General features: G+C 36.9%; 1 protein-coding gene across 11 annotated transcripts in view; it reads right to left on the bottom strand.

Moving 5' to 3' along the window:
- The window catches only part of LOC115224206 (paxillin), a 318,064-nt gene that overhangs the window by 96,951 nt on the left and 193,613 nt on the right, over positions 1-27,500 (bottom strand). For 6 of the 11 annotated variants that reach the window (XR_005003760.1, XR_003882858.2, XM_036513185.1 and 3 more), the window contains one exon: positions 22,167-22,394. The exons of 4 other annotated variants lie outside the window; for them this stretch is intronic. Coding sequence is in view for 4 of the 7 variants with exons in the window: in XM_036513185.1 (XP_036369078.1) it covers positions 22,167-22,394 (228 nt within the window). In the remaining 3 variants the exon portion in view is untranslated. Of the gene's footprint in view, positions 1-7,456; positions 7,616-22,166; positions 22,395-27,500 lie in introns of all 11 variants that reach the window. One more of the 11 variants, XR_005003759.1, reaches the window with a different exon arrangement.

Here is a 27,500-nt window from a genome sequence, read left to right as displayed (position 1 = left end):
CTTCTGCCTCGGTAGGAAGTGGTGCACCAGCAACTCTGGTTACATACCAAATTAGTCGTGAGAAGGCCACACCTGGCCACCCCCATTCTCTCATTCTTCCAGGCTCAGTAATCGATATAAACAGCATCAAAGCTGAACAGTAAGAAATACTAACATCAACACTAATGTCGTCAACCATAACAACCTACAGACCAATGAGGGTGTCTCTATATGCCGCTATATTTACTAGAAACAGCAGCCAAAGCCTACTATTTAAAAAAGAAATTACACAATGGCCAATAGAGTCCCTGTAGATTTAAGTATATGGGATGGTCCCAGCTGGAGTACTTTTGATAGGGAGCTGCAATATTTACTAAAAATAGCAGCCAAAACCTAGGAAGGACACATTGAGCAATATAGTGTAGTACCTGAATGTATATGTAAATGGGATGGTCCTAGCTGGAAAATCCAGGCTGACCAGGGGCTAAAAACAACAGTAACTACAGAACTGATGCTTATAAGTTATAATAGAGTTGTAGTAATAGTATTATTATTACTACTAGTAATACGACTAACTATTACTAGTGGTAGTAGTAGTAGTACATAACCACAAAGTTTTCAACTAAAAGTTAGACATTATTGCTGGCAGACAGATGGGGGAGATTAAAGTGACAGACAGACAGAAACAACAAGACAGAGAGAGATGGTGAGATGCAGAGGCACATACAGAGAGAAAGAGAGAAGTAGAGAGGAAGAGGAAACGGGGGAGAGAGAGAGAGAGAGGGGTAGAGGAAATGGGGGAGAGAGAGAGAGAGAGAGAGAGAGAGAGAGAGGAAATGGGGAGAGGGAGAGAGAGAGAGAGAAGTAGAGAGGAAGAGGAAATGGGGGAGAGAGAGAGAGAGAAGTAGAGAGGAAGAGGAAATGGGAGAGAGAGAGAGAGGAGAGAGAGAGAGAGAGGAGAGAGGTAGAGAGGTAGAGAGGAAGAGGAAATGGGGGAGAGAGAGAGAGAGAGAGACAGACAGAAATGGATAGACACATAGATATATCCAGGCAGACAGAAACACAGATAAACAGACTAGCTTACGGATTTACACACAAGACATATAGAAACACACAGAGATCTTACACTTTAGCATATTAGAAGCATTGATAGATGCACAAGAACAGGCATACAGCCTGGTGGTGAACGTTAACACAATTATTTTCACAACAGCAAGCGTGGGCCGAATCTAATTTGATCATTGAGGTACTTTGTTGATATCATCACATCATCATCATCATCATGGAAACAACAAGGGGGTTTCTATGTGGCTACTTGACCTGCAAGATTTAACAGCCATATTCCCTCGATGCATAAACAACACAAATCATTATCATCATTTTAACGTCTGTTTTTTCATGCCGGCATGGGTTAGATGGCTTGACTAGAGCCGGTAAGCCAGAGAGCTGCTCCAGGCTCCAGTTGTCTGTTTTGACTTGGTTTCTATGGCTGGATGCCCTTCCAACCACTCCTATATTGGGTGTCTTTTACATGTCACTGGCATGGGTGCCTTTTACATCTTGTGTTACAGCCTGGCTAAGACCAATGGCTACACAAATTTATGCCACTCAACTTTGGGTACAGAATGCTACTACGGCAATGATCTACATCCATTTTGACGATAATTCAGGTGTAACATGTAGGGTGGATGGGTGGTGGTGGTTTCATTCAGTTAAATCTCATCAGTGCAGTACTAGCTAGTCACCATCAATATCAGCCATTCTCTCAGGATTCAGAGCAAATTTCTTGAGACAAATTTTTTAGAACTGGACACACACTCTCTCTCTCTCTCTGTGTACATTGGTGTGATGTCGCATGCTATATATGTCTATGACATGTGTATGCTGTATATCTATACAAAGGTGATGTTAATTGTTGCAGAAATGGACACACATACAGATGTATGTCAATGCCTATACAAATGTACACTGTTTACATAGATAATAACAGAGAAATATCTATCTATCTATCTATATATATACTTTGATAGGTTTCGGCCATGTCTAACTTAATAGCACCACCTGGTATATATATATATATATATATATATATATATATATATATTAATATATATATATATGCATAACTTTATATATATATATTATATATATATATTTACACAAGCAAATAACTCACAGATTCAAATAATGCACACTCACAAGAATGAAACCCACCTAATTTTATTTATATATATACATATATATATATGTAAATATAATATGTGACAATTATTTGGTACCCATGATAAAACTCTGAGTTTCGGATATCTATCTACCTACTTACCCATTCATCCATCCATCCATCAAAATAACAAAACAAGGTAGGTTTCCGCTCTGACATCCAAAACTCAAGAGTTTTATCATGGCTACCAAATAATTGTCCCATATATTTACATAATATCGAGGTCTCTTTCATTCTTTTGTTGTCTTACCTTTTCTATCAATATATATATATATATATATATATATATATATATATATGTATATACATATATGCATACACAGACACACACACATACCTCTCTCATTATATGTGGGTGGGGGTGTATGCTATTAATATCAACAAACATTTACTAATGAAAGGACTCAATACTGGTATTAGAGTCAGATTTATTATGCATAGTTAAAAAGGCATCAGGCTTTGCTACTGGAGGCTTTTTTCAAGTCTGAAAAAGGCTTACAGAGGCAAAACTCTGGGGTTTTATGCGAACCTGTAAAAAAGAAAAATCAGAGTTTATTTTAATATATATGTATATACACACACATAAACTCATGTATACATCTGGTGATATGGATGTGTTCTACACCCTTGAGTAATGTAGAACTGAGTAAAATTGCTATTAAATACATGTAAGACCAACAAAATGTATTGAGTGCTACATTCATTTGTTCACATACACAGATACATGTATACATGTGCATTCACACACACACAGACATGTGCTCACTTCTCTCTCTCTCTCCCTCTTCATATACAGACACACACATCTACATATACACTACATTCTTTTGCTTGATTTGAAGCCATTCAGTAAGAGGGGCTACTTGCTGTGTCTGGAGGACCAGACCAGATCAGCCACCTCAGCTACAATAAGCTTGGTTAATGAAACACAACTAAACTACCATACATTAAAACTAATCTAAACACAACAAGAACAGAAATGTCGAACACAGAACACAAAATGTCTCTACGATGCAGATTAATCTTGAAATCTTTAGATTGCCATCAAGTATTTTAGTAACAAAGAAAACTGGTTATGAGACGTTTTGGTACGGCCACACTGGTGCCCACCTATTTGGCATTGCTGACTTATTTGGCATAAGACATTTTGACACCTTCCCCCCCTTTCTCTCTCAGTTTATGTGTATTTCGTCTGCCGCTATGTTCTGAGTTCAAATTCCGCCAAGGTCGACTTTGCCTTTCATCCTTCCCGGGTCAATTAAATAAGTACCGGTTACGCACTGGGGGGTCGATATAATCAACTTAATCCGTTTGTCTGTCCTTGTTTGTCCTCTCTGTGTTTAGTCCCTCATCATTATCCTCCTGGTTTAACATCTGTTTTCCATGCTGGCATGGGTTGGACAGCTTGAAAGGAGCTAGATAGATAGAGAACTGCACCAAGCTCCACCAGTTGGTTTGGCATGATTTTTTTACAGCTGGATGCCTTTCTTAGCACCAACTACTTTACAGAGTGAACTGGATACTTTACACACGGCACTAGTGAGCTCTGTTTTGGCACAGTTTTCATGGCTGGATGCCCTTCCTAATGTACAAAGAATGAGCATATTTTGTCTTTGTACGTAAGAGAAGGAAAGTTTTTTTCATGTCAATTGTGTTCAGTCAATAAACTGTAATACCTGTTTCTTTACTACCCTCAAGGGGCTAAACACAGAGGGGACAAACAAGGACAGACAAACGGATTAAGTCGATTATATCGACCCCCAGTGCGTAACTGGTACTTATTTAATCGACCCCGAGAGGATGAAAGGTAAAGTTGACCTCAGCGGAATTTGAACTGAACTCAGAATCTAACAGCAGACGAAATACCTATTTCTTTACTACCCTCAAGGGGCTAAACACAGAGAGGACAGACAAAAGGATTAAGTCGATTATATCGACCCCCAGTGTGTCACTGGTACTTATTTAATCGACCCGGAAAGGATGAAAGGCAAAGTCGACCTCGGCGGAATTTGAACTCAGAACATAGCGGCAGATGAAATACAGCTGAGCATTTCTCCTGACGTGCTAACGATTCTGCCAGCTCACCACCTTATTACAATAAATTGTAATACCTTCCTCTCTCTCTCTCACATTTTCTCTGTTTGTATATTTTTGTGCATACATTCAGGTGTGTGTATGTGAGTGTTTGGTGCCAAGTGTGAAAAAATGTTGTCATCAAAACAGGTCCAATGTTCAGTCAGTTAGTCACACCAAATTTTCAGCTTCCCAGCAGCTGCACCCGTTCATCTCACACCAAAGAACATTGTCTCTCAAAGAAGAGATCAGCAGTAAAGGCCAACAATACTGGCCTGACTTTCTCGGAGAGATATTCACCATTTTATTGTTAGTTTTATATTTTTATGTATTCATTTATTGTTATTTATATATATATATATATATATATATATACATATATATATATTTTAGACTAACAGAAATACCAAGAGAAAATAACAAAGAAAGAAATAAAACAAACAAACAAATAAACAAGAAAGCAGAGATGTTTGAGTACTGTCGTCAAGGTTACCAGACATGGTTTCATATTTAGGCAATGGGCCAACATATGTGGGAGGAGCAGTTGGTAAAAAACGGTGACGCACCTGATTTGTATGTCTCATAATCTATCTTTACACTCGATTCTCTGAGTGAGTTTAGACACGGCTGGAGCCAGAGTTATCCCCTCAGTACCAGTCATGTACTGGGATAACTTGCAGGATTTATATACATAAATATACATATATATATAAATTCAGGGTGAATACTTGATAAATGTAAGCACCTGTATATGCCAGCTAGTGGTATAGGTGATAGGATATATGTATCAAAAGAAAAACAGGACGCAAAGGATTTTGCGGTACATATGTTTCGGGCTTTATTGAACAACTAATTCTTATATCAATGCATAATTGATATAACAGGTAGATCAGAGTCCTTGTCGGTGTGAATTTTCACATTTTGTTTTTTTCACATTAAAACCTTTCCCAAAACTGTGTGGCCTTGCACTGATCTAAGAAATCATCATTATTACTAATGATATTGTGTCTGCATTTACAGACACACTCACACATACTCACTCACTCTCTCTCAAATATAGATATACACCTTCACACATACACACACATAGTGAGCGCAGGTGTGCACATATGTGTGTTGTCTTCTTAGGCAAAAGGCCAAGGTGTGTTGTTTTCTTAGGCACAAAGCCAAGGTGAGGTGGAGGGGAGATGTGTCTACTCAACTGACACAATCCCAAGTATATTCCTGGTATTTATTTTGTGAACTGATACTCCCTTCCCTCATCTCACCATTGCTTTTTGTCCCCTTCTTTTATCCAGATTTTGAACTCAATAAGTAAACAGACAAAACTACAATGCCACACCACCGGTATTGAAGTCTCCCATGCTTTAATATCAGTACTTGAAGTCTATGCCACTCCTTGCCAAACTGGAGCTACCCCAACACACAGTCCTCAAGAACCAACTGCACCCTAAAATTCCCACACACAAGTGTATCATTATATGGGAGATGGCAACACTTGATGACTGAAAGGATTAATACAACAAAAAAAAAGGATGAACAGGGATCAGTAGGGATCAATATGAAGACTTCTACTCTAAACAGAATATTCTACAAAACCATGGGGAAACTATACACTGTTTATTCAGACTAATTCCTGAATCTTGGTTGCTATGGTCATGTTTTGCCAGTTGTACTCTCTGGCATCTTCAAGTGTCTATCATATTTAGAAACACTGCCGGAATTTCAAACCAAATTCTTTATAAGATCTAAAGAGGTAGATGGGTTTTATTCCATTGTCCAGACTCTAGTGGGTATTTGGGGGTTATTGAAATACTGTTTTCAGATTTGTAATATTGCTCTGTTGTTTAGTTTAACCCCTTTGATAACCAATAAATGTGAGATTGTTTGCTGGGTCTATGATACAAACTCCCTGTTTTAAAGTGATCTAGATTAAAACCTTCCTCCAAAATTTTATGTTAATTTATGTTCCAAATATCAGCTTAACAACAAAGTTATTTTACTAAATACATTGCTGTTTTCGAAATTTAATTGAAAGGAAGACACAGTAATTTGACAAAGAAATTTATCGACCCTGAAAGAATGAAAGGCAAAGTCGACCTTGGCGGAATTTGAACTTGGGAACAATTGTTCTGTTGATGGTAGTAGAGGCATCTTATATTTTGCTTACAATAAAGGAATATTTTTTTTTCATTTAAAAGTCTTGACAGAATTTGTGTTCATTCAATCAACATTGACTCAATACCAAATCATTACACAGCTGACCCCCACACACAAACATCTTATCATTACAAATGTAACTTCTGTGGTTTGGTTTGAAATTCTGAAAATGCTACTACTGAACATGAGAGAGGAGATTAGAACGTACAAAAAGCTAGAACACTGTGACTATAACAACCAAAATGAGGATATTAGTCTGAATATATATCAATGTATAATTAATCATCTCAGAAATTCAGATGAAAATTAACCATGGATAAGTTAATAATTAAACAAAGAATAAACAAAATCAGAAATATTAAATTTCTAAATATCTCATAGAGATATGTACGGTGGTGGAGCGATAGAGTGGTTGTATACTGTCAACCTAATGTGACAGTAGGGGATTAAACCACCGCTATTTAGCCCTAGGAAGCATTGACGCTTCCTGTTGGCTTTGACACATTTCCTATATCCCTTTAGTGTTCAGATTACTCTGTTAAAGGTAATACTTTTCCACTCAAATTGTTTTGAATTAATCAAGCATTATCTTATAGCTTTGAGGTTTCAATGATGTGATTGTTTATATTTAGAATGACATTGTCGGGTAGGTGTGAGAGGCTAGATATTGCCAGTTTGAATATAAAACATGTAGAATATCTGGGCCAGATATGGCTGGTTTAAACACTAAAGGGATATATAAATATATAAGGACACAGGAAATGTGTCAAAGCCGACAGGAAGCATTCGATGCTTCCTAGGGCTAAACAGCAGTGGTGTAATTCCCTTTCCGGGACTGTCACGTTAAGTTGACAGTATACAACCAAAGAACAAACATATATAGCAGTAATTAGCTAAGATTCTGAAGGAGGAGTAGGAAGAGCTAAGAAGTAAAGGAAGAAGCACTTGCTAGCTAGACAGAACTAACTACAAAACAAGCAAGCATGTTGCAAAGATGCTCTCTTTTTTTGTTCTTGCTCTAACCTGCCGCTTCCATCTACAGACCATCTGTAAGAAAAGCCTCTGCTGCTTGGAACAGATTTTGGCTGTTTTGGTGGACGTTTTAGTGCCTGGTACCTGAATTCTTTGGGAAGTACCGGCCGCGGAGGGGGTATTTCAGGATTGCTTTCAGATCGAGAGAGTCTGATGAATACAAAAATATGAACATGTATATATGGAGGATACAAATTGAGAATGTGTAGAGAGGGAGAGAGTATATGAAAGAGTGGAAGAGAGAGAGAGAGAGAGAGAGAGACAGACAGACAGACAGGACAAGAGAGAGAGAGAGAGAGAGAGAGAGAGAGAACACAAGAAAGACAGACAGTATGAGAGGAGAGAGAGTTTGAGAGAGAGAGAGAGAGAGAATAAGAGACAGACAGGACAAGAGAGAGAGAGAGAGAGAGAGAGAACACAAGACAGACAGTATGAGGGGAGAGAGAGTTTGAGAGAGAGAGAGAGAGAGAGTGAGAAAAGCAGACATACAGATTGTATGAGATTAAGACAAACAGACAGAACAAGAGAGGCAGATAGTATGAGGAGCAAGAGAAAGAGAGAGAGAGAAACAGACAGTGTAAGAGATAGTATGAGATTGAGAGAGAGAGAGACAAACAGACAGACATGCAGTATGAGAGTGAGAGAGAGATACTGAAAGGGGTGAATGAAAAGATAAAGTGGTAAGAGGGGAGAGTGTGTGTGTGTGTGTGTGAGAGTGAGAGAGAGAGAGAGAGAGAGAGAAGAAGGAAGAAAATGAAAGAGAGATAAGAGGGGAGGGTGCAAGAGAGAGGTAAGAGAGAATATGAAAAAGAGAGAGATGAGAGGAGAATGCAAAGGAGAGAGAGAAGAGGGAAAACTATGAGAGAGAGAGATAAGAGAGGAGAATGCATCTTGAAGGCAATTAAACAATACATTATAATTAAAACATACATGCGCAAAAAAAAAAAAAAAGGACAAATTTTCTCAGTTCCTCCAATACAGAAAACTGAAGATATCTTAGACATTTTAATGCCGACCCATTAGTCATGATAGTGCTCCATCACATATCGTCACATCCCTGACCACACTGATTAACCCTTGTGATATGAACTCACCCAAGATCACCCCAGTTCTATGATACCAAATTCTTGTCTTAAAGTGATATAGATCAAAACCTTCCATCAAAACTTCATGTTACACTATTATCCATGGATAAAATTTACCATTATCCTTCATAAATACTCAACCAAGGAACAATAAAACAAACTAAGGACCTTATTCTGGGTAAGCAAAATAAAACCAAAGAGGACATTGACAACCAACAGACACATTAATAGGAATGAAAACATGTTAAACATAACTTCAGAACTTCCCTCATCAGCAGCCAATCACATATCAATGTGATTTTGACACTTTAAGGCTTTCAAATGTCAAACAGCATCAGAAAATAATTCCAATAGGCAACAGTATAGGACAATTTCCCCCAACGACAACTACCACCCTTGGTTAATTACTCCCTTCCAATATATTAAGAAGTTTTAAATCATCATCTGTTGTGCTCAGATGATTGTCCATGGATGGGGGGGGGATTGTCCTAGACTCCTATATATATATATATATATATATATATATATATATATATATATATAAATATATATTCAAAGAGAGAGAGAGAGAGAAAGAGAGAGAGAGAAACTTATGAGAGCACAACATGATCTCTCTTATTTGTGAGAAATAACAGCGAAATGCTATATGACAGAAAACAGATGTGATGGTCATGGCTGGAACAACAGTAAGACACTAAAATGTTGATAAAGAAACACTACATGGATCAACATTATGAGAGAAGAACTTTTAAAGTGAAGGTCACTACAGAGAATATGCAATAACAATGTTAGATAGGGGAAGGGCTTCCAGCAGAATGCTTGCAATAGTTATAGGTATGGCTGTGTGGGTAAGAAGCTTGCTTTGCAACCATATGGTCTTGAGTTCAGTTCCACCGTGTGATACCTTGAGTAAGTGTCTTCTACTATAGCCCTGGGGTGACCAATACCTTGCAAGTGAATTTGATAGACGGAAACTGTGTAGAAGCTCATCGTATATACATATTCTGTATTTGTGTATTAAGGATACCGTTGGTTTCATGTAAAGAAAAATATCTTAATGTCTTAATTTTCCAAGCCAATCACGTGGAGGAATGGTATTTGTCTCCAATTTGGGTGAAACACCATTCCTCCATGTGATCGGCTTGAAAAATTAAGATATTTTTTTTACATGAAACCAATGGTAACTTTAAAAAACAAATAAAGAAACTTTATCCACCAATGAAGTGTTAAGCACTCATTCCCATCATTCAACACTTACATATGTAAGTGTGTATCTATATATATATATATATGTCAAATCAAACATTAAAAATAACAAATAACAAAACAACATACATATGGAATGTATTAGCCTGACACTCAGTAATGGTGGAAAAAATTGTTGACTTTTTAAAATTCCGAGCATAGCACTTCATCGGAAAGAGGATCTCTAAACTAAAAATCTATCAATGATTAAACATCATCATCATCATTTAGCGTCCGCTTTCCATGCTAGCATGGGTTGGACGGTTCAACTGGGGTCTGGGAAGCCAGGAGGCTGCACCAGGCTCCAGTCTGATCTGGCAGTATTTCTACAGCTGGATGCCCTTCCTAACGCCAACCACTCCGTGAGTGTAGTGGGTGCTTTTTACGTGCCACCCGCACAGGTGCCAGACGGGGCTGGCAACGGCCACGAACGGATGGTGCTTTTTACATGCCACCAGCACGGGGGCCAGGCGAGGCTGGCAACAGCCACGACTGGATGGTGCTTTTTACGTGCACCATCCGATTGTGGCCGTTGCCAGCCTCGCCTATTTTAAAAATCTTCTTTGTTCACTTTTTTCACTTTCAACCCATGCTAATGGAATAAATAATGTAGTTCTTAAAGCCATTTAATGTCCACTTCTAGCATGTGGCACTGTTCATTAGTGCCCTTATTATAATTATATAATTATATATTTGTATTAATTGTTACCTGTATGGTTTTATTACATGCTGGCTACTTGAAAAATTTTATAAAGATTTTATCCTTGAGAGATATATATATATATATATATATATAGTGTGTGTGCGTGTCTTCGTGTTTGTCCCCACCACCACCATTTGACAACTGGTGTTGGTTTGTTTATCTCCTGGCAAAAGAAATCGATAGGATATCGGACTTGAAAACAAAAGTACTAGGGTTGATTTGTTCGACTTAAACCTTTTAAGGTAGTGCTCCAGCATGGCCACAGTGCAATGACTAAAACAAGATAAGAGATACGGATAATATCTTTGTAGCAGTAATAGTGGTAAGTGTTGGTGCTGCAGTTCTGCTTTTTCACTCCTCTTCATATTAGATATCAACAAAGGCAAGAGTGAAACATTTTCAACACAGGCAATATTTTAGCTATCAAACAATGCTCTTTCCCCCCTCTTTTTTTTTACAGACATGCTAAGAGGAAGGAAGGAGAGAATAGGAAGGGAGGATGCTGTTTGTTGTCTTTTATTATTTATTTTATTTTATTTATTTTTGCCATTCTTCTTCCAGAATTACAAGGAAGAAACTGAAGAATATTTGGAATATTTTTACAGACGGGAGGGGAGAAAACAAAGCTAAGCATTAACATGTATGTGCGAGTGTGTGTATTATATAATATAATAAAATTAATATAATATTATATAATTATATAATATATAATATACAGGAGTGGTTGTGTGGTAAGTAGCTTGCTTACCAACCACACGGTTCCGGGTTCAGTCCCACTGCGTGGCACCTTGGGCAAGTGTCTTCTGCTTTAGCCCCGGGCTGACCAATGCCTTGTGAGTGGATTTGGTAGATGGAAACTGAAAGAAGCCTGTCGTATAAATGTATATATATATATATATATAAGTGTGTGTGTATGTGTTTGTGTGTCTATGTTTGTCCCCCTAGCATTGCTTGACAACCGATGCTGGTGTGTTTACGTCCCCGTCACTTAGCGGTTCGGCAAAAGAGACCAATAGAATAAGTACTGGGCTTACAAAGAATAAGTCCCAGGGTCGATTTGCTCGACTAAAGGCAGTGCTCCAGCATGGCCGCAGTCAAATGACTGAAACAAGTAAAAGAGAAAAAGAGAGAGAATAATATATAATATGATTTTGATTTTGATTTTTCCAGTTTCAGCTCATGAGCTGTGGCCATGCTGGGGCACCACCATTTAAAAATAAGCGTACGCCCACATATATATAATATATAATAATATAATATAGATGATAATATAATAAAACTAAGCATTAACATGTATGTGTGAGTGTGTGTATTATATAATACATAAATATAAGCTTGGGTGAAACCAAGAGGAGAACAGAAGTTACAGAGTGACTCAGAGGCTGAGAGTTTCATGCATTAACATTTATCAAACTTGATAAGTACCAACACACTTATGTTTGTAACTTCTGCTGATCGATATGTATTTGTGTGTGTGTGTATATATGCATAGATATGTTGATACATGTCTCTTCAGATAAATATGCATATGTATGCATATCTGTACATATATATATGAGTGTGGGTGAGTAAGTGAGTATGTGTGTACACACACACACACACACACAAACACATATACTCTTTACTCTTTTACTTGTTTCAGTCATTTGACTGCGGCCATGCTGGAGCACTGCCTTTAGTCGAGCAAATCGACCCCCAGAACTTATTCTTTGTAAGCCTAGTACTTATTCTATCGGTCTCTTTTGCCGAACTGCTAAGTTACGGCGACGTAAACACACCAGCATCGGTTGTCAAGCAATGTTGGGAGGACAAACACAGACACACACATATATATAGATATACATATACACGACAGGCTTCTTTCAGTTTCCATCTGCCAAATCCACTCACAAGGCTTTGGTCGGCCCGAGGCTATAGTAGAAGACACCTGCCCAAAGTTCCACGCAGTGGGACTGAATCCGGAACCATGTGGTTGGCAAGCAAGCTACTTACCACACAGCCGAGATTTATTCACATCCAAAGCCTTTCTTGAAAAGTTTCCTACAGCATAAATAACAATGACCAACATGTTTCTGCTGCAGCAACTGGCTCACATCTCAATACTAGTGCACAGTACCCTTCAGCAAGTGTCTCCTACTAAAGTCTCAGGTTGAATATTACCTTATGAGTGGCAATTGGTAAACAGAAACTGTGTGGAAGCGATGAACATCCTGTACCACACTAAACCCTTGAACATGGTACCTTAGCATAGTTGTAATCGAGTGACTAAAACTAATAAGAATAAAAGAGTGTATGTGTGTATATTTATGTTTGTGTGTGTGTGTGTGTGTGTGTGTGTGTGTATATATATACAAACACAGCCACACACACACACACTCTCTCTCACATATTCGACAGAAATAGCTAACAGTTTAGGAACTACCTCACTGGTGTCCAATGTCTACACAATAAATAATGATGATGATAATAATAATAATAATAATAATAATAATGGTAAAAACAAGAACAACAACAATCAAACTGCTAAAAGCATTTACGAAGAACAGCTGGGAAGATTATAGTGAGGTTGGAACCCTCCACCACCATCACCACCACCACCACCACTAATGGCGGCAGCATCAACAGGAGTATGGTACAAACCCCTATCTTGTTTCATTAAGAAGTCTATATACTACGTGCGTGCGTGCGCACAGAAAGGTGGGAGTTACAGGTAAAGCTTTCATCACTCAAGTCTTTGCGTTGAAAAGATTGAAAGACCAAAAGACAACCGATGTTTGGCTTAGTTGCTCACTTAGGTTTGAATGTCAGCTAAATCGGTATTCCTTGATTTTTTTTCAGTAAAAAAAAAGCAGCCCTTGGTATTCACTTGAAACAATAATGCAGTTAAGTAGTTTTTTTTTGGTAGGGACCAGGGAGGATAAAGGGGGCAGGGGAAGAAAGGGGATTCTCTACCCCCCCCCCCTGTGCCCCACCACTCTGCTTATTGTTCATAGGGAGAGACTTTGATATAAATACCCTATGTGCAAAGGAGAGGAGGAAAAAAAAAAGGGGGAAAAATCTGGGCATTTTTTTCTACCACTATTACAAGCACCTCAATCATAACTACTACCACTACTACAACCACTACCACTACCACCATGTAACAGGAGAATGAATCTCCTATCCTATTTGTCCCCTGAAGGTTCTATACTGAAGGGCATAAGAGGGAGTAGGGTATGGTTAATGGGTGCATGATTTGTGTGTGTGTGTGTGTGTGTGTGTGGCTGTGTAACAACAGTGTCCTGCATAGTTACAGGCCACCCTTTTGGCAAGACATAGCACCCACTCAGCCACCCTGCCAGGGATACAGCGAAGTCATGGGAGTGCAGCATGGCAAATTGTGAAGAGGGAGCAGAGGAGCCCAAATGAGCCAACAGTGATTCTTGTGTTGACGCTGGGCAGAGGAATCCTAGAAGATCAACAGACAGGATCACCAAGCTCTATCAAGGGAGCAACGGCCATGCATCCATAGGGACAACGTCCATGGTTGTGTAATCAGCTAATGAGAGACTCACTATGACTCAAGCCTGAGGACTCTATCTCCATGACCCTCTCAGGAATAGTGGATTGGGTAGCGACGGAGAGTCATGGGAATCTGGGGAAGCAGCATAACTGAGGTGAGATGAAATGATGATACACTCTCTTTACTCTTTTTACTCTTTTACTTGTTTCAGTCATTTGACTGCGGCCATGCTGGAGCACCACCTTTAGTCGAGCAAATCAACCCCGGGACTTATTCTTTGTAAGCCCAGTACTTATTCTATCGGTCTCTTTTGCCGAACCGCTAAGTGACGGCGACGTAAACACTCACAAGGCTTTGGTCAGCCCGAGACTATAGTGGAAGACACTTGCCCAAGATGCCATGCAGTGGAATTGAACCTGGAACCATGTGGTTGGTAAGCAAGCTACTTACCACACAGCCACTCCTGCGCCTATATTCTGCTAGTATATAATAGAATATATACTGTACACCACTAAACACTACTATCAATACAACCAAACCACTACTATATAGCAGTATATACACTAGATACCACTATATACTACAACCAATACAATCTCACCACCTTATATTACTAAAATAACTACAACACTGTCATATACTGCTACATATACGACAACACCACTACATACTACTACTCAAACAAGTATAAATATGAAACTATATACAGATTCCAATATAACTACAATATGCCGCATATTCCAGCAACTAACAGCATCAAAGACAATCAACAGTTCTTGAATAACAGAAATACTGGTTACTGAGAGAAAATGCATACTTTTACCCCCTTCTACCCCTTCCTTCCTTCCTACCTTCCTCCCTTCCTCTCAGAATATACTTTATTTAGAACGTACTTTATTTAGAAACTGGGCTCGAAGAATATCACAAATGTCAGTGACAAGGTCGCAGTTTAAATGAATTAACCGCTTATACCATGACAAGATAAGGATTTCTTTTAGTCATGGGACTTGTTCTAGTCTCTTGGTCGCTGCCATACTGGAGCAATGTCTTGAAGGGTTTTAGTCATTTACGTCAATCCCAGTATTCGTGTTCTTGTTTTGCAACTTTGGTACTTATTTTAGCAATTTACATTTATTACATCTCTAAGTTATAGTGAATAAACATGGACACTGTTTTTTTTTTGTTCTTCAAGCAGTGTCAAACAAAGACAGACAGACACACACAGACATGCATACTGTGTGTGTGTATATATATATATATATATATATATATATATATATATATAAAATATTATTCGAGACAAAACCACTATTTTGCAAACAAAAAGGAAAGACTTAATCAATACATAAAATTATAATAAATAGTCAAAATATATATATATATTAGGGAGTAAATCCAAACTTACAGGGAAAAATTAGATTTAGGATTAAATCCAATTTTACAGTATAAATATATATATATATATATATTAAATTAGAGATAAAACCACTATTAGGCAAATCAAACAGTGAAAAACATAAACCAAAACATAGAAATAAAATTAATTAATATAATAATAATAATAATATATAATAATTTAAATTTTGAATTTTATATATTTTGTATATTATATTAATTAATTTTATTTCTGTTTTGGTTTATGTTTTTCACTGTTTGATTTGCCTAATAGTGGTTTTATCTCTAATTTTATATATATATATATATATATAAGCACATGCACACATATACTTGTATATGTGTGTATATACATGTAAATAAATATAGATATATATATACACACACACATATGTACATGTATGTATACATACATTTATACACATACATACGAGCACAAACACACACATACACAATGGGTTTCCATGCAATTTCTGTCTGCCAATTTCACTCACAAGACATTCACCTATTGAAGACCCTTGTACAATGGGTTTAAACCTGAGACCCTATGGTTGCAAAACAAAGTTCTTAAACCACATAACCATATTTGTTAATAAATTTATTAGTTTTTGTTTTGTTTTATCTTGTTTGCTTTTAATGGTTGACTCAGATGAGGAAGAACAGTAACCAAGACCTTTCCCAGAGTCTCCAAAATTCATGAGAGGAAAACTAGAAACTTATTCCTTAGAAAAAAGGCCTGGTTCAAGTGTTTACTGAAGAATTACAACTTGTTACAAGTGACCATCAAAAACCATTACATCCCATGGGTAAGTGACCATCAGAAAATGACATTTCCTTTACAACAGACCATTAGAATCCTTGACTCACACTTCATAAATGATTATCAGATGGATAATGCCCCTAATCCACTATCCATTTAGAAGTAACAAGACCAACAGCTGAACAATATCTTTATTTAGAATGACCGTCAGATACTGTAACTGTTCTCTCACAATTGGCCAGCTAAAGACAACTTTTTCTTCACAAGGGACCATTTAGAAGTAACAAGACCAGCATCCAAAGCACTTTAAAAAAGCTTTCATCTTCAAATGTGACCACCAGAAGTTTTAGATGATAGCTCAACTTACTCCTGAGAAGAAATAACCAGAAATTATTAGATAAAAGAAACAAAATGACCAATGGCTGCTACAAGACTGGTCAACAAACAACATCCTGTCTCATCCCACAAGTAAACCTGTGAAGTGAGACAAGGTGTTGTGGTCATCACTTCCCAGGGGGATAACCACTGAATTGTGAAGCCACAAGAATTTGGTGAGGCCATCCAAAACTATGGATTGTTGCCTTGCATCCAGCCCCAAGTCTATAGAACTTACTTCTGAATGACACCCACCCCATGTACCATGCCTCTCACACCCTCTCCTCTCCTCTCTCTCTCTCTCTCTCACACTCACGCACACACACACACACACAATAATCTAATCCAAGAATTCTCAAAGTAAGGTCTGAAAAAATTCTGGGGTTCCACATAAAATTTATTTTATAAGAAAAAACCTGTTTATGAAGATTTTGTGTGTGGATGGTTATGACTTTAAGCGACATCGTGTTGAGGGGCTCTGATTAAGCAGTTCCAAAGTTTGAGGAGTGTAGAACCACATTTTAGCCACTGTTGTTCCCAGATCTACTCTGACCTGGGTAGCACTTGCCATGGTCCCACCTATGGATTAATTAGAATATTGGGGTTTGTGGAAACTGGATCCAATGGATCCTGTAGAAGAAACCTTGATGGTTCAAAGGAATGGTAAGTGGCTGCAGTAATGCATTGTAAAGTACAGAAAGCAAAATGAAGCAAGTAAGACATCTTGGTCATTCCTGCATCTGTCTTAATCCTTGTTTTAATGTAGCCTTGCCAATGGATTGAAGACAGGCATGAACAAAACAGTGAGGCTGTCAGTGCACAACTCTTCTTTACTTTAACCTGCTAGGATTTAAACTGGCCACATCTGGCCCAAATACTTTATGTTCAAACTGGACAGGCCTGGCCTGTCACAATGTCATTCTAAAAAAAAACAAAAAAAACAATCACATCATCGAAATCTCGAAGCCACTGCAAGTCATCAGTCATCCTTAAGGATGATTAAAAATAGCCCTCATCACTGATGGGCAGACATCATCATCATTTAACGTCCGTTTTCCATGCTAGCATGGGTTGGACGGTTCAACTGGGGTCTGGGAAGCCCGAAGGCTGCACCAGGCCCAGTCAGATCTGGCAGTGTTACTACAGCTGGATGCCCTTCCTAACGCCAAAGACATATGTTTGTAAAATGAATAGATGGTATTAGTGCATCAAGAGCATGAGATAGCATTGTCGTTCTGAAGCAGGCTCCATAGACAAAGCGGAGAAGAGGTGCTGTTCATAGCTTCACCATTTTAAAATTACTCTTGGTGTATGTTTAAATATTTTTTTAATATTTAACTAAATTCACCCTCTAAAACGGTTTTTATGTCATTCCATGTCTTAATAAAAATTAGGGTGCTAGTGAAGACAAGCTTACAGAATCATTTGTACACTGGACAAAGTGCTTAAAGGCATTTCATCCATCTTCATGCTCTGAGTTCAAATTCTGCCAAGATTGACTTTGCCTTTCATCCTCTTGGGGTTGATACAATAAGCATCAGTTGAGCACAGTGGTCAATGTAATTGACTAGAACCCTCACTCAAAATTGTTGGTGTTGTGCCAAAATTTCAAACCAAAATTAGGGCACGAGAGATTGTTTGTAAATCAGTATGGGTTCTGCAAGTTTTGGAAAATCGTATGATGGGTTCCTTGCTGAAATAAGTTTGGGAGCTGCTTGGTCTGGTGAAATAGGAAAATGGAATATCTGTGATTTAATGTGAGATTGTGAAATGGAGGAATGTGACAAAGTGTGTGAATGTTGTAGAGAATCTTTCCTTCTATGTTAACATGGAAGGAAGGAGGTGGGTTGATAGCATATTTCAAATCTGTTAAAAGTTACCATTGTGGAAGGTGAAAGGGAAGAGATTAAGATCTTAAACTAAAAAAATAAGTAAAAAAAATAATAATTCTCCCTTCTTTTTTGCTCTTTTACATTCTCTCTATCTCTCTCTCTCACACACACACACACGCTACCTCACTTGCTCCTCTTTCTATTCCTCACATATTTCCCTCGCTCTCTCTCTTCTACTCACTCCTCACACTCCCCTACTTCCTCTTCACATTTTACCCCTACCCTCTCATACTTACTCCTTATACTCTCATACTTAGTCTTCCACCCCACCCCCCAACTTCCAATTCCAATCTCAAACCAACCCACTTCAAATACTTTGTTCTGACGAGAAATAATTCGGATTTTAAAGCATTTCAGTTTTTTTTTAAAAAAAACCAAAAAAAAACCCCCAAAAAAAACCTGAAGAATGAAGAAAAACAGCAACATCACTAACAATAAAATTAATAAAAAAGATTTCAAAACAATAATATATTTTCACCTTCTTTTTACAAAAAAAAAAAAAAAGACAGAAATACAAAATAAAATGAAATAAAATTTTATATAGCATCTAGCAGAGCAAACATAACTTAAAGCTGCACAAATCCTGCAGTTGGCAAGCAAGTGATACCATGGGCGGCAAGCGCTAATATTGTAGCTTTTGTTGTTAGAAAGCAAGCTACCCAATGGACAAATATTTGAACACATATATATATACCGGAGTAAACACATAAATGTGAAACAAGGTGGAAAAAAGAGTACTCAAATACCAGTGGTAGAGTAATATGCTTTATTTAAAGCAGCAGAAAATTCCACAAAACCTGTTACTCTGAGTTTTGCGTTGCCGTTCGTCGGACAGTTTAGCAAAAACTGTCCGACGAACGGCAACGCGAAACTCAGAGTGACAGGTTTTGTGGAATTTTCTGCTGCTTTAAATAAAGCATATATATATATTGCCAATTAAACACTTGCACTATATATTTGGTCTTCACTTCAGCTTTATTATTATTATTATTATTATATTATTATTATTAGTATTATTTTAGTGTCTTTGACTAAGCCCTTTATTCCATTGGAATAAGCAGAACGAGAGTGGCATGGGATAGAGAGTCACTGACGAGGTCATAGGTCGTGACGAAAGAGCTTTGACAAAGAAACTAATAATAATAATAATAATACTGAAGCAAAGGCCAAGTATATAGTGTATGTGTTTAATTGACAAAATATCAAAAAATGGTATGTGTGTGTGTGTGTGTGCATACATATATATCATCATCATCATCATCATCCTTCAATGTCTTTTTTCTTTTATGCTGGCCCAAGGGCTGGACATTTGACCAGAACTGATGAACCACAAGATTGCACTAAACTCCACGGTCTACTTTGGTATGGCTTGAACAGCTTGACTTGTGAGTACTTGGGGACCTCTTTGTGCTAGTGCCACAAGAAGACCACACAGTTCACTCTCTAAAGTGGTTGGCATTAGGAAGGACATCAAATCCTTAGGAAGCATACCAAAGAAGACACTGGAGCTCAGAACAGCTCTCTGGTTCACCAGTTTCAGTCAAACCATCCCACCCATGCCAGCATGGAAAAAAGTGGTGTTAAATAATGATGAGGATAATGTTGATGATGACAATGATGATGACGATATAACCAAGAGATTATTTGCACAGGTGCTTTCCCCCACCACAATAATATAACCATACCTTTTATTGTTACACAACTACAGTTACCACAACATCTAACTATCTACCACTGTTTTTAACAGGCACAGGGCCACAATTTGGAGGAGAAGAGGCACCCAAGAGGCAGAGGGCCACTGAAGTTAACTGCCATCTATCAAGGCCATACTTCAAAGCAAAAACACAATTTTTTGCTGGACAGAAGGATTAAAGCCAGATCCTTGTGTCACATGGTGGGTGAACATTCTTAAAGCAAATCAGCCAACTTATGTTGATATTTTGGCTCATCCAAAGATGTACCTTGTTGGATTATATAAGTTTTAATAAAATATATTAGCACTCCCACCCAGGACCTTGAGAGTTTTATTCTAAGTGGCCTGACTACGTTTCTAGGAACCAGTAACCCACCCAGGTATATAGGTAGGTAGGTAGGTAGGTAGGGAGGGAGGTAGGTAAAACAAAAAAGCTGAAATTTTAGAATTGGCACCCCCACCATCACTTTTTGCTGCATTTTGTTATATTTTTTTGAAAAAAATTTCTTCACATATCTGTTTTAACTAATCAATACCAATTATACCTGAGACCAACCCTTGGTTCTATGATACAAACTTCCTGTTTTAGACATTTCGTCCAGCATGCTAATGATTTTGCTAGCTCACAGCCTTAATAATGATAATAAAAAAAACTTCTACAATTACTACTACTACTAGACTTTCAACTGCTATTTCTACTAGACTTTGAAAAAAACTACTAAATATGACGGTACCATTAGCCTTTTACCAACATATGAGAACAAGATCAAGAATTTAAAGTAAACTAACATTTTGGATGAAATGTCATGAAAGAGAAAGGGGGAGAGAAAGAGAGAGGGTGAGAAAGAGTGATAGAGAGAAACGAGTAGATGAGAGAGGGGGGGGGCAGAAAGACAGACAGACAGACAGACAGAAATGATACACCATCTTAACAGCTTACATGATTCTGTTTTACTAATCCTAATCCATCGAATGGGTTTGTTGCCATACTGGAGCACTGATACCAGGATGTAAAATTGGCAGTGGACAGAGGGATTAAAGCCAGATCCTTGTGTCACATGGTGGGTGAACATTCTTAAAGCAAATCAGCCAATTTATGTTGATATTTTGGTTCATCCAAAGATGTATCTTGTTGGATTATATAAGTTTTAATAAAATATATTAGCACTCCCACCCAGGACCTTGAGAGTTTTATTCTAAGTGGCCTGACTACGTTTCTAGGAACCAGTAACCCACCCAGGTATATAGGTAGGTAGGTAGGTAGGTAGGTAGATGGATGGATGGATAGATAGATAGATGGATGGATGGATAGATAGATGGATAGATGGATAGATAGATGGATAGATAAATAGATAGATAGATGGACAAATAGATAGATAAATGGATAAATAGATAGATAGATGGATAGATAAATAGATAGATGGATAGATAAATAGATAGATAGATGGATAAATAGATAGATAGATGGATAGATAGATAGATAGATAGATAGATAGATAGATAGATAGAAAGGTAAATAGATAGATGGATAGACAGAAACGTAGATAGATAGAAAGGTAGATAGATAGAAAGACAGGTAAAAAGATAGACTGATAGATAGACAGAGACAGACAGATACATAGATAGACAGTGAGTTATGTAGATATGTGTGTAGAAAATAGATAGATATATTGACAGAAAGATATATAACTATGAATAAGTTAATACTAAGTTAGTAAAGTGCATAGGAAAGAGGGAGAGAAAGAAAGAGGGAGAGAAAGAAAGAGGGAGAGAAAGAAAGAGGGAGAGAGAAAACGAAAGAAAAAAGATAATGCTGCTAACTGACCAAAAGACTACTCTTTGCAAGAAAATCAGAGTAGTAAGTCAAATTCCATCCACACACACAAACACACACACATTTTACGTAACATTTCAGCCCAAAAAAGGTGCAGTGAGTAAGTAAACAAGAAGTGACCTGTAGCAATAAAGAGCAGCTTTGGCGCAGATAGAGTTCCGGAAGGGTTATTCGAGTGAAACGGTTAGTGAGACAAGAGGAACCCGTGTGTACTAACGTCGTCGATGACATCTGGGTGGTGGCCCCAGTCTGACGCGGGTCTTCATAGGGATCCTCGCCCACTGACGCTGAATATGACGGTGGCATAGGTAGTGGTGGCGACGGCAACGGTGGTTGGCGGTGGCCAGTCTCCTCCGAGACAGAGGCTGGTTCGGAGATTACAATCACAGGTATTGGTGAAGATTCATGCACAAAGCGACGCTGGGAATCAGGGACAGAGTGCCCCCTAGTGAGAAAATAAGACAGTCACTTGGCTAGGACAGTGCTAAAATGTGAGCTATAACATCACAACAACAACAGCAACAGCAACAACAACAACAACAACACCACCACCACAACAACAATAAAAATAATAACAACAACATATAATAATAATAAAAATAATAACAATAAATAAATAAATAATGGTTTTGAATTTGGGCACAAGGTCAGCAAGTTCAGGGGAGGGGATAAGTCAATTACATCGACCCCAGTAACCAACTGGTACTATTTTATCAACCCCTAAAGGATGAAAGGTAAAGTTGACCTCTGTGGCATTTGAACTCAGAACGTAAAGACGGACGAAATACTGCTAAGCCCGTGTGCTAACAAATCTGCTGGCTCGTCATCTTAATAATGACAATAATAATAATAATTGCTTCTAGCATAGGCAAAATATCATAAATTGAAGAGGGAGAAGGTTGGTCAATTAAGTTGACCTCAGCATTTGACTGGTACTTTATCTTGTTAAACTTGGAAGGAACAGAAAGCAAAGTTGACCTTCATGGGATTTGAACTCAAATTGGAAAGAGCCAGAACAAAATATCACAAGGCATTTCACATCCAATGCTTTAATGATACAAAACAACAACAATATTAATGATAATAATAATAATATTTGACCTTAACCAGTTGAGCATGTCCCTTAGTGGCTGACGATATGTGCATCTCTGATCACGAGCAGAAGTAGTGGGGGAGCATTATAGCCATGTGTTGAGAGGGATTCTTTGGGGTTTGAATAATTCACCTCTGGAAACATGGGTGGTTCTTTCAACATCCTTAAACAACCCTTATTCAGGGACCTTTTGAGCGGGATGGGCTACTCAACATGAAGAAAATTCTAACTGGGCCCCACCTGCAAGGTCATGTGCTGTTTATCTTGATATGAGATCACCATGTCGAGCACATATGGTTGTGATGCATATGCCTGGCGTACCCTTATCAGACGGGTAGTCATGATGGGTATATTGGGCTTCGTATATTTTACTCCAGTGTCACTTTGATGGCATGAACTGCTCTCTCACTCAATAATAATAATAATAATAATAATAATAAGGGAGTATCTTAATGAAAGCATTAAGAAATTTTGAAATAATAAGCATACCAAACACACACACACACACACATCCAATATACATATATAGCAAAAGATAGGAACTATGAAGTGCAACACATAACAAGGGCTTAGTTTCAGTAGGGGGTTCCACACTCCACTTCAACACCCAGTGCAGTATGGTGTGGGGCATCAACCTCATGAAATGCTAAAGTGTTGAATGCGAGCCAAATAATAGAAATAATAATTAACAAAACCCAGGTATGGTATACACTGCTTTATAGAACATACACGTGTTTCACCAAAATGCACATAATAATTACATAACACTTGTTGCAAACAGCATGCAATTTTGCACTTTATCCCATCAGCATTCTGCAATAAATAATACAGATATTTATTGCAGGACACTGACGAGGTAAAGTGCATGATAACATAATGTTTTCTACAACTGTAAAGCAATTATTTTAGCAGTTTGCTGAACTGTATGTATGTTCTGAAACCAGTGAATACCATACCTGTTTTCTGTTAATTATATATATATATATATATATTATATATATATATATATATATGTTTGTATGTATGTATATTAAAATACAAAATTGTTCTTGGTGGTAATAACTCCAAAATCTTACCTTGTGAAGAATATTAATTGCAATAGCATCATCATCATCAACAACGACAGAGTAAACAAACAAAACAAAAAATACAAAACATGCACACACTATATATATACAGTCCCCCCCTGTGATACACTGGGACACCTACTGAGCCAGACCTGTTCCCCTGACATTCCCAAGCCTTTTTTGCCATTCACTGAAACTGAGACATTCTGGGCGAAGTTTCAAGTGCCTCTTTAGGGTTCTACCAACCAACTAATTCAAGGATTTTCCTAAGATTTGGTGTACAGGAAGTACCTGTGCAGATGAGTAATTTTCAGTGGGTTTAGCTTGCACTACACTACCCTACCCCCACTTATTGGCCCAAGAAGACTTTCGCCGGTGTGACATGAACATTGACAAAACCAGGAACTTCCAAGGCCTCAGGTTTTATTTTGGAGATTTCCTTCTCCTAGGTATATTACCAACCAGGGTTAAAGAGCTTCTACCTGCCCATGAGGTAAGCTATCCCATTCCAGACACCAAACTGACACTCAAACACTCTATAAAGTGATCAAATATCACTCCGGTGACCAACGCGGAGTAGCTCATTCATGCATGATAAACAAAAAAAAAAGTATGATATATGATTTGCAAATGTAAATAAGAATTAAATATAGATAATAGATAATATATAAATATAAAAAGGTAAAAGATATGCACTTAATATAAATATGTATATAAAAGTAACAACATACATATATACACATATAAAAATTTCTTTTAAAGTATGATATGGGAATAAGAATTAATAAAATAAGAATTAAATAATATATATAAATATAAAGAAAATAATATATATAAACATACAGAAAAGTAAAAGATATGCAATTGAAAAATATAAAATAATATATATATATAAGTATAAATATACAAGTGAAAACATATATGCATATACATATAAAGAAAAAAAAGATATATACATATTTACAGATTTTTGTTTGTATATTTAAAATATACAAAAAATATATTTGAGTTCTTGAAAATGTATTTTAGTGACAAATTATGTAAAAGGAAGCAAAAATGTAATTTAATTAGTTACTAGTAATTAAAGAAATATATAAATTGAAAATTAATTCACACATGCATGGATGTACGTACAAATTCACAATGAAAATTAATAATCAATAAAAAAAATAATAAATGAATAAATGAAAATAAATGAATTTTTCTACATTTTTCTTTGTTTTTGTTCGGTTTTAGGTGATTTTCCTCTACTCGCACCACTCCCCATCTTTTGGATTTTAAAGGGTCCCTAACATAAGAACAAGGTCCATAATGCCAATAAGAAAGTGGGGGAGAGGGTGTAATTATTTTCATTGATTGGTTGATTTTATAAAGACCCACACACACCCCATTTTTCACAATGGGGAAAAGGGGAAGAAAACAAACACTGTGGTTAAATTATTAACACTGATCCCTTCCATGTTTGATATGCCCCTATATAATAAACATTACATATCCCCTTCATAAAACAACAATACTAATATCACCATATACAAATATCACATACGTGGTACCAAAGTGGTTTCATATAATAACAGTCATATCACTTGCATATTAAAGTTAATACTACCCGTGTAAACATTAATATCATCCTCATATAAACATTGATATCAGTGGCATATTAACATTAATATCATTTACATATTAACATTAATATTATTCATGTATTAAATGTTAATATTACCCACAGATTAACATTACTATCACGTACATATTAAATATCACCACGTTGATATTACTATTATATTAATATTTATAACACCTACATTAACTGTTAATATAATTACATATAAACAATATCACTCTCAGATGAACATAACTATCAGCTACATGTTAAAATTAATATTACCCACATGTGAACATTAACATCACTCATATTATTTACATTAATATTATCTGCATATAAACATTAGCATCAGACATATATTAACACTGATATACATGAAAATATTAATATCACCAACATATAAACATTAATAATAATTAATAATAATCACATATAAACGGTCACTTCATCCATGTATTAATATCATTCACACACCACCCCAAAAAAAGTAGCACCATCCACGTATAAATGTTAATATCATTTCCATATCACATATAAAACAATATATCACCTATATAACAACATTAATATCTACAACTTGGAAGACATCGCTCATACAATCTCATCATTAATGTTATCCATATGGACATTCCTCTGCATAACTGGAACATCCAAGATCACTTTCATAAACAGTGTGTGTGTGTGTTAGGTATTGCTGGCATTACTTTCATTTTAATTAACATAAAAACAAACAGAAAGCAAAGTATATATATTTAATTATTATCCATGAAATATATACTATAATTATTAACAGAAAAAAACAAAACAAAACAAGGAAAAACAAACAAAAAACAAAACAATAAACAGGTAAATATCTACAGTTGCTTCATTTACCCAAAACTATACGATATGTTAGTAATATTCAGGCAGTTATTGTTGTTGTTATTATTATTATTATTATTGTTGTGGTTATTTGTTTACTTGCAATTATTTTTCTAAATGGGTTTTAATAACAAGCTTCATTGGAGAGAGTGGGGTTGGGTGTTTTATTATTTTTTTTTTTTATTTTCCTTTCAGTAGCAGCAGCTAGGATATTCCAGAACAAACCAAAAATGTCTCTTTGCAGAAACATCCAAGGAAACAATCCCATGCACAGATTTTGCACTAGTTTTTGCACTCTTGGGGTCAAATTTTGTTTAGTAGAAAAAAAAAAGAAAAAAAAAGATGCCATGGGGGGCTGGGGGAGACAGGTTATGAGAACAAGCTAGAAAATGGTAGAAGCAGAAAGACTTAAAATATAATAGCAAAAATATAATTTAAATTATTTTGTAAACAACCCCAAAAAACTAACCCTCCTGGAGCCCCAACCATCACCTTATATAGGGTTCCAAATATTTTTTTCATTTCCTTCCTTCATATTCTTCACATTGTTCTTTCATTGTTGGTGATGGTGGTGATGCTCTTCAAATTATTGTTTCGTTCTTGTTAGTGGTGCAAGGCCACCTCTCACTACCATTCCCCAAGACATATTACTACAAGGCGGCGAGCTGGCAGAAATGTTAGCACACCGGGCGAAATGCTTTGCAGTATTTCGTCTGTAGCTACGTTCTGAGTTCAAATTCCGCCGAGGTCGACTTTGCCTTTCATCCTTCCGGGATCGATAAATAAAGTACCAGTTTCGCATTGTGGATCAGTATAATTGACTTAATCCCTTTGTCTGTCATTGTCTGTCCCCTCTATGTTTAGCCCCTCGTGGGCAGTAAAGAAATAGATATTACTACAGGGAATTGCTTCCTGTTTTCAACC

Source organism: Octopus sinensis, linkage group LG25 (genome assembly GCF_006345805.1).
Source record: "Octopus sinensis linkage group LG25, ASM634580v1, whole genome shotgun sequence".
Classification (NCBI taxonomy): Eukaryota; Metazoa; Mollusca; class Cephalopoda; order Octopoda; family Octopodidae; genus Octopus; species Octopus sinensis.
The sequence above is the reverse complement of the archived record's forward strand: the minus strand, read 5'-3'. Positions and strand labels throughout refer to the sequence as shown.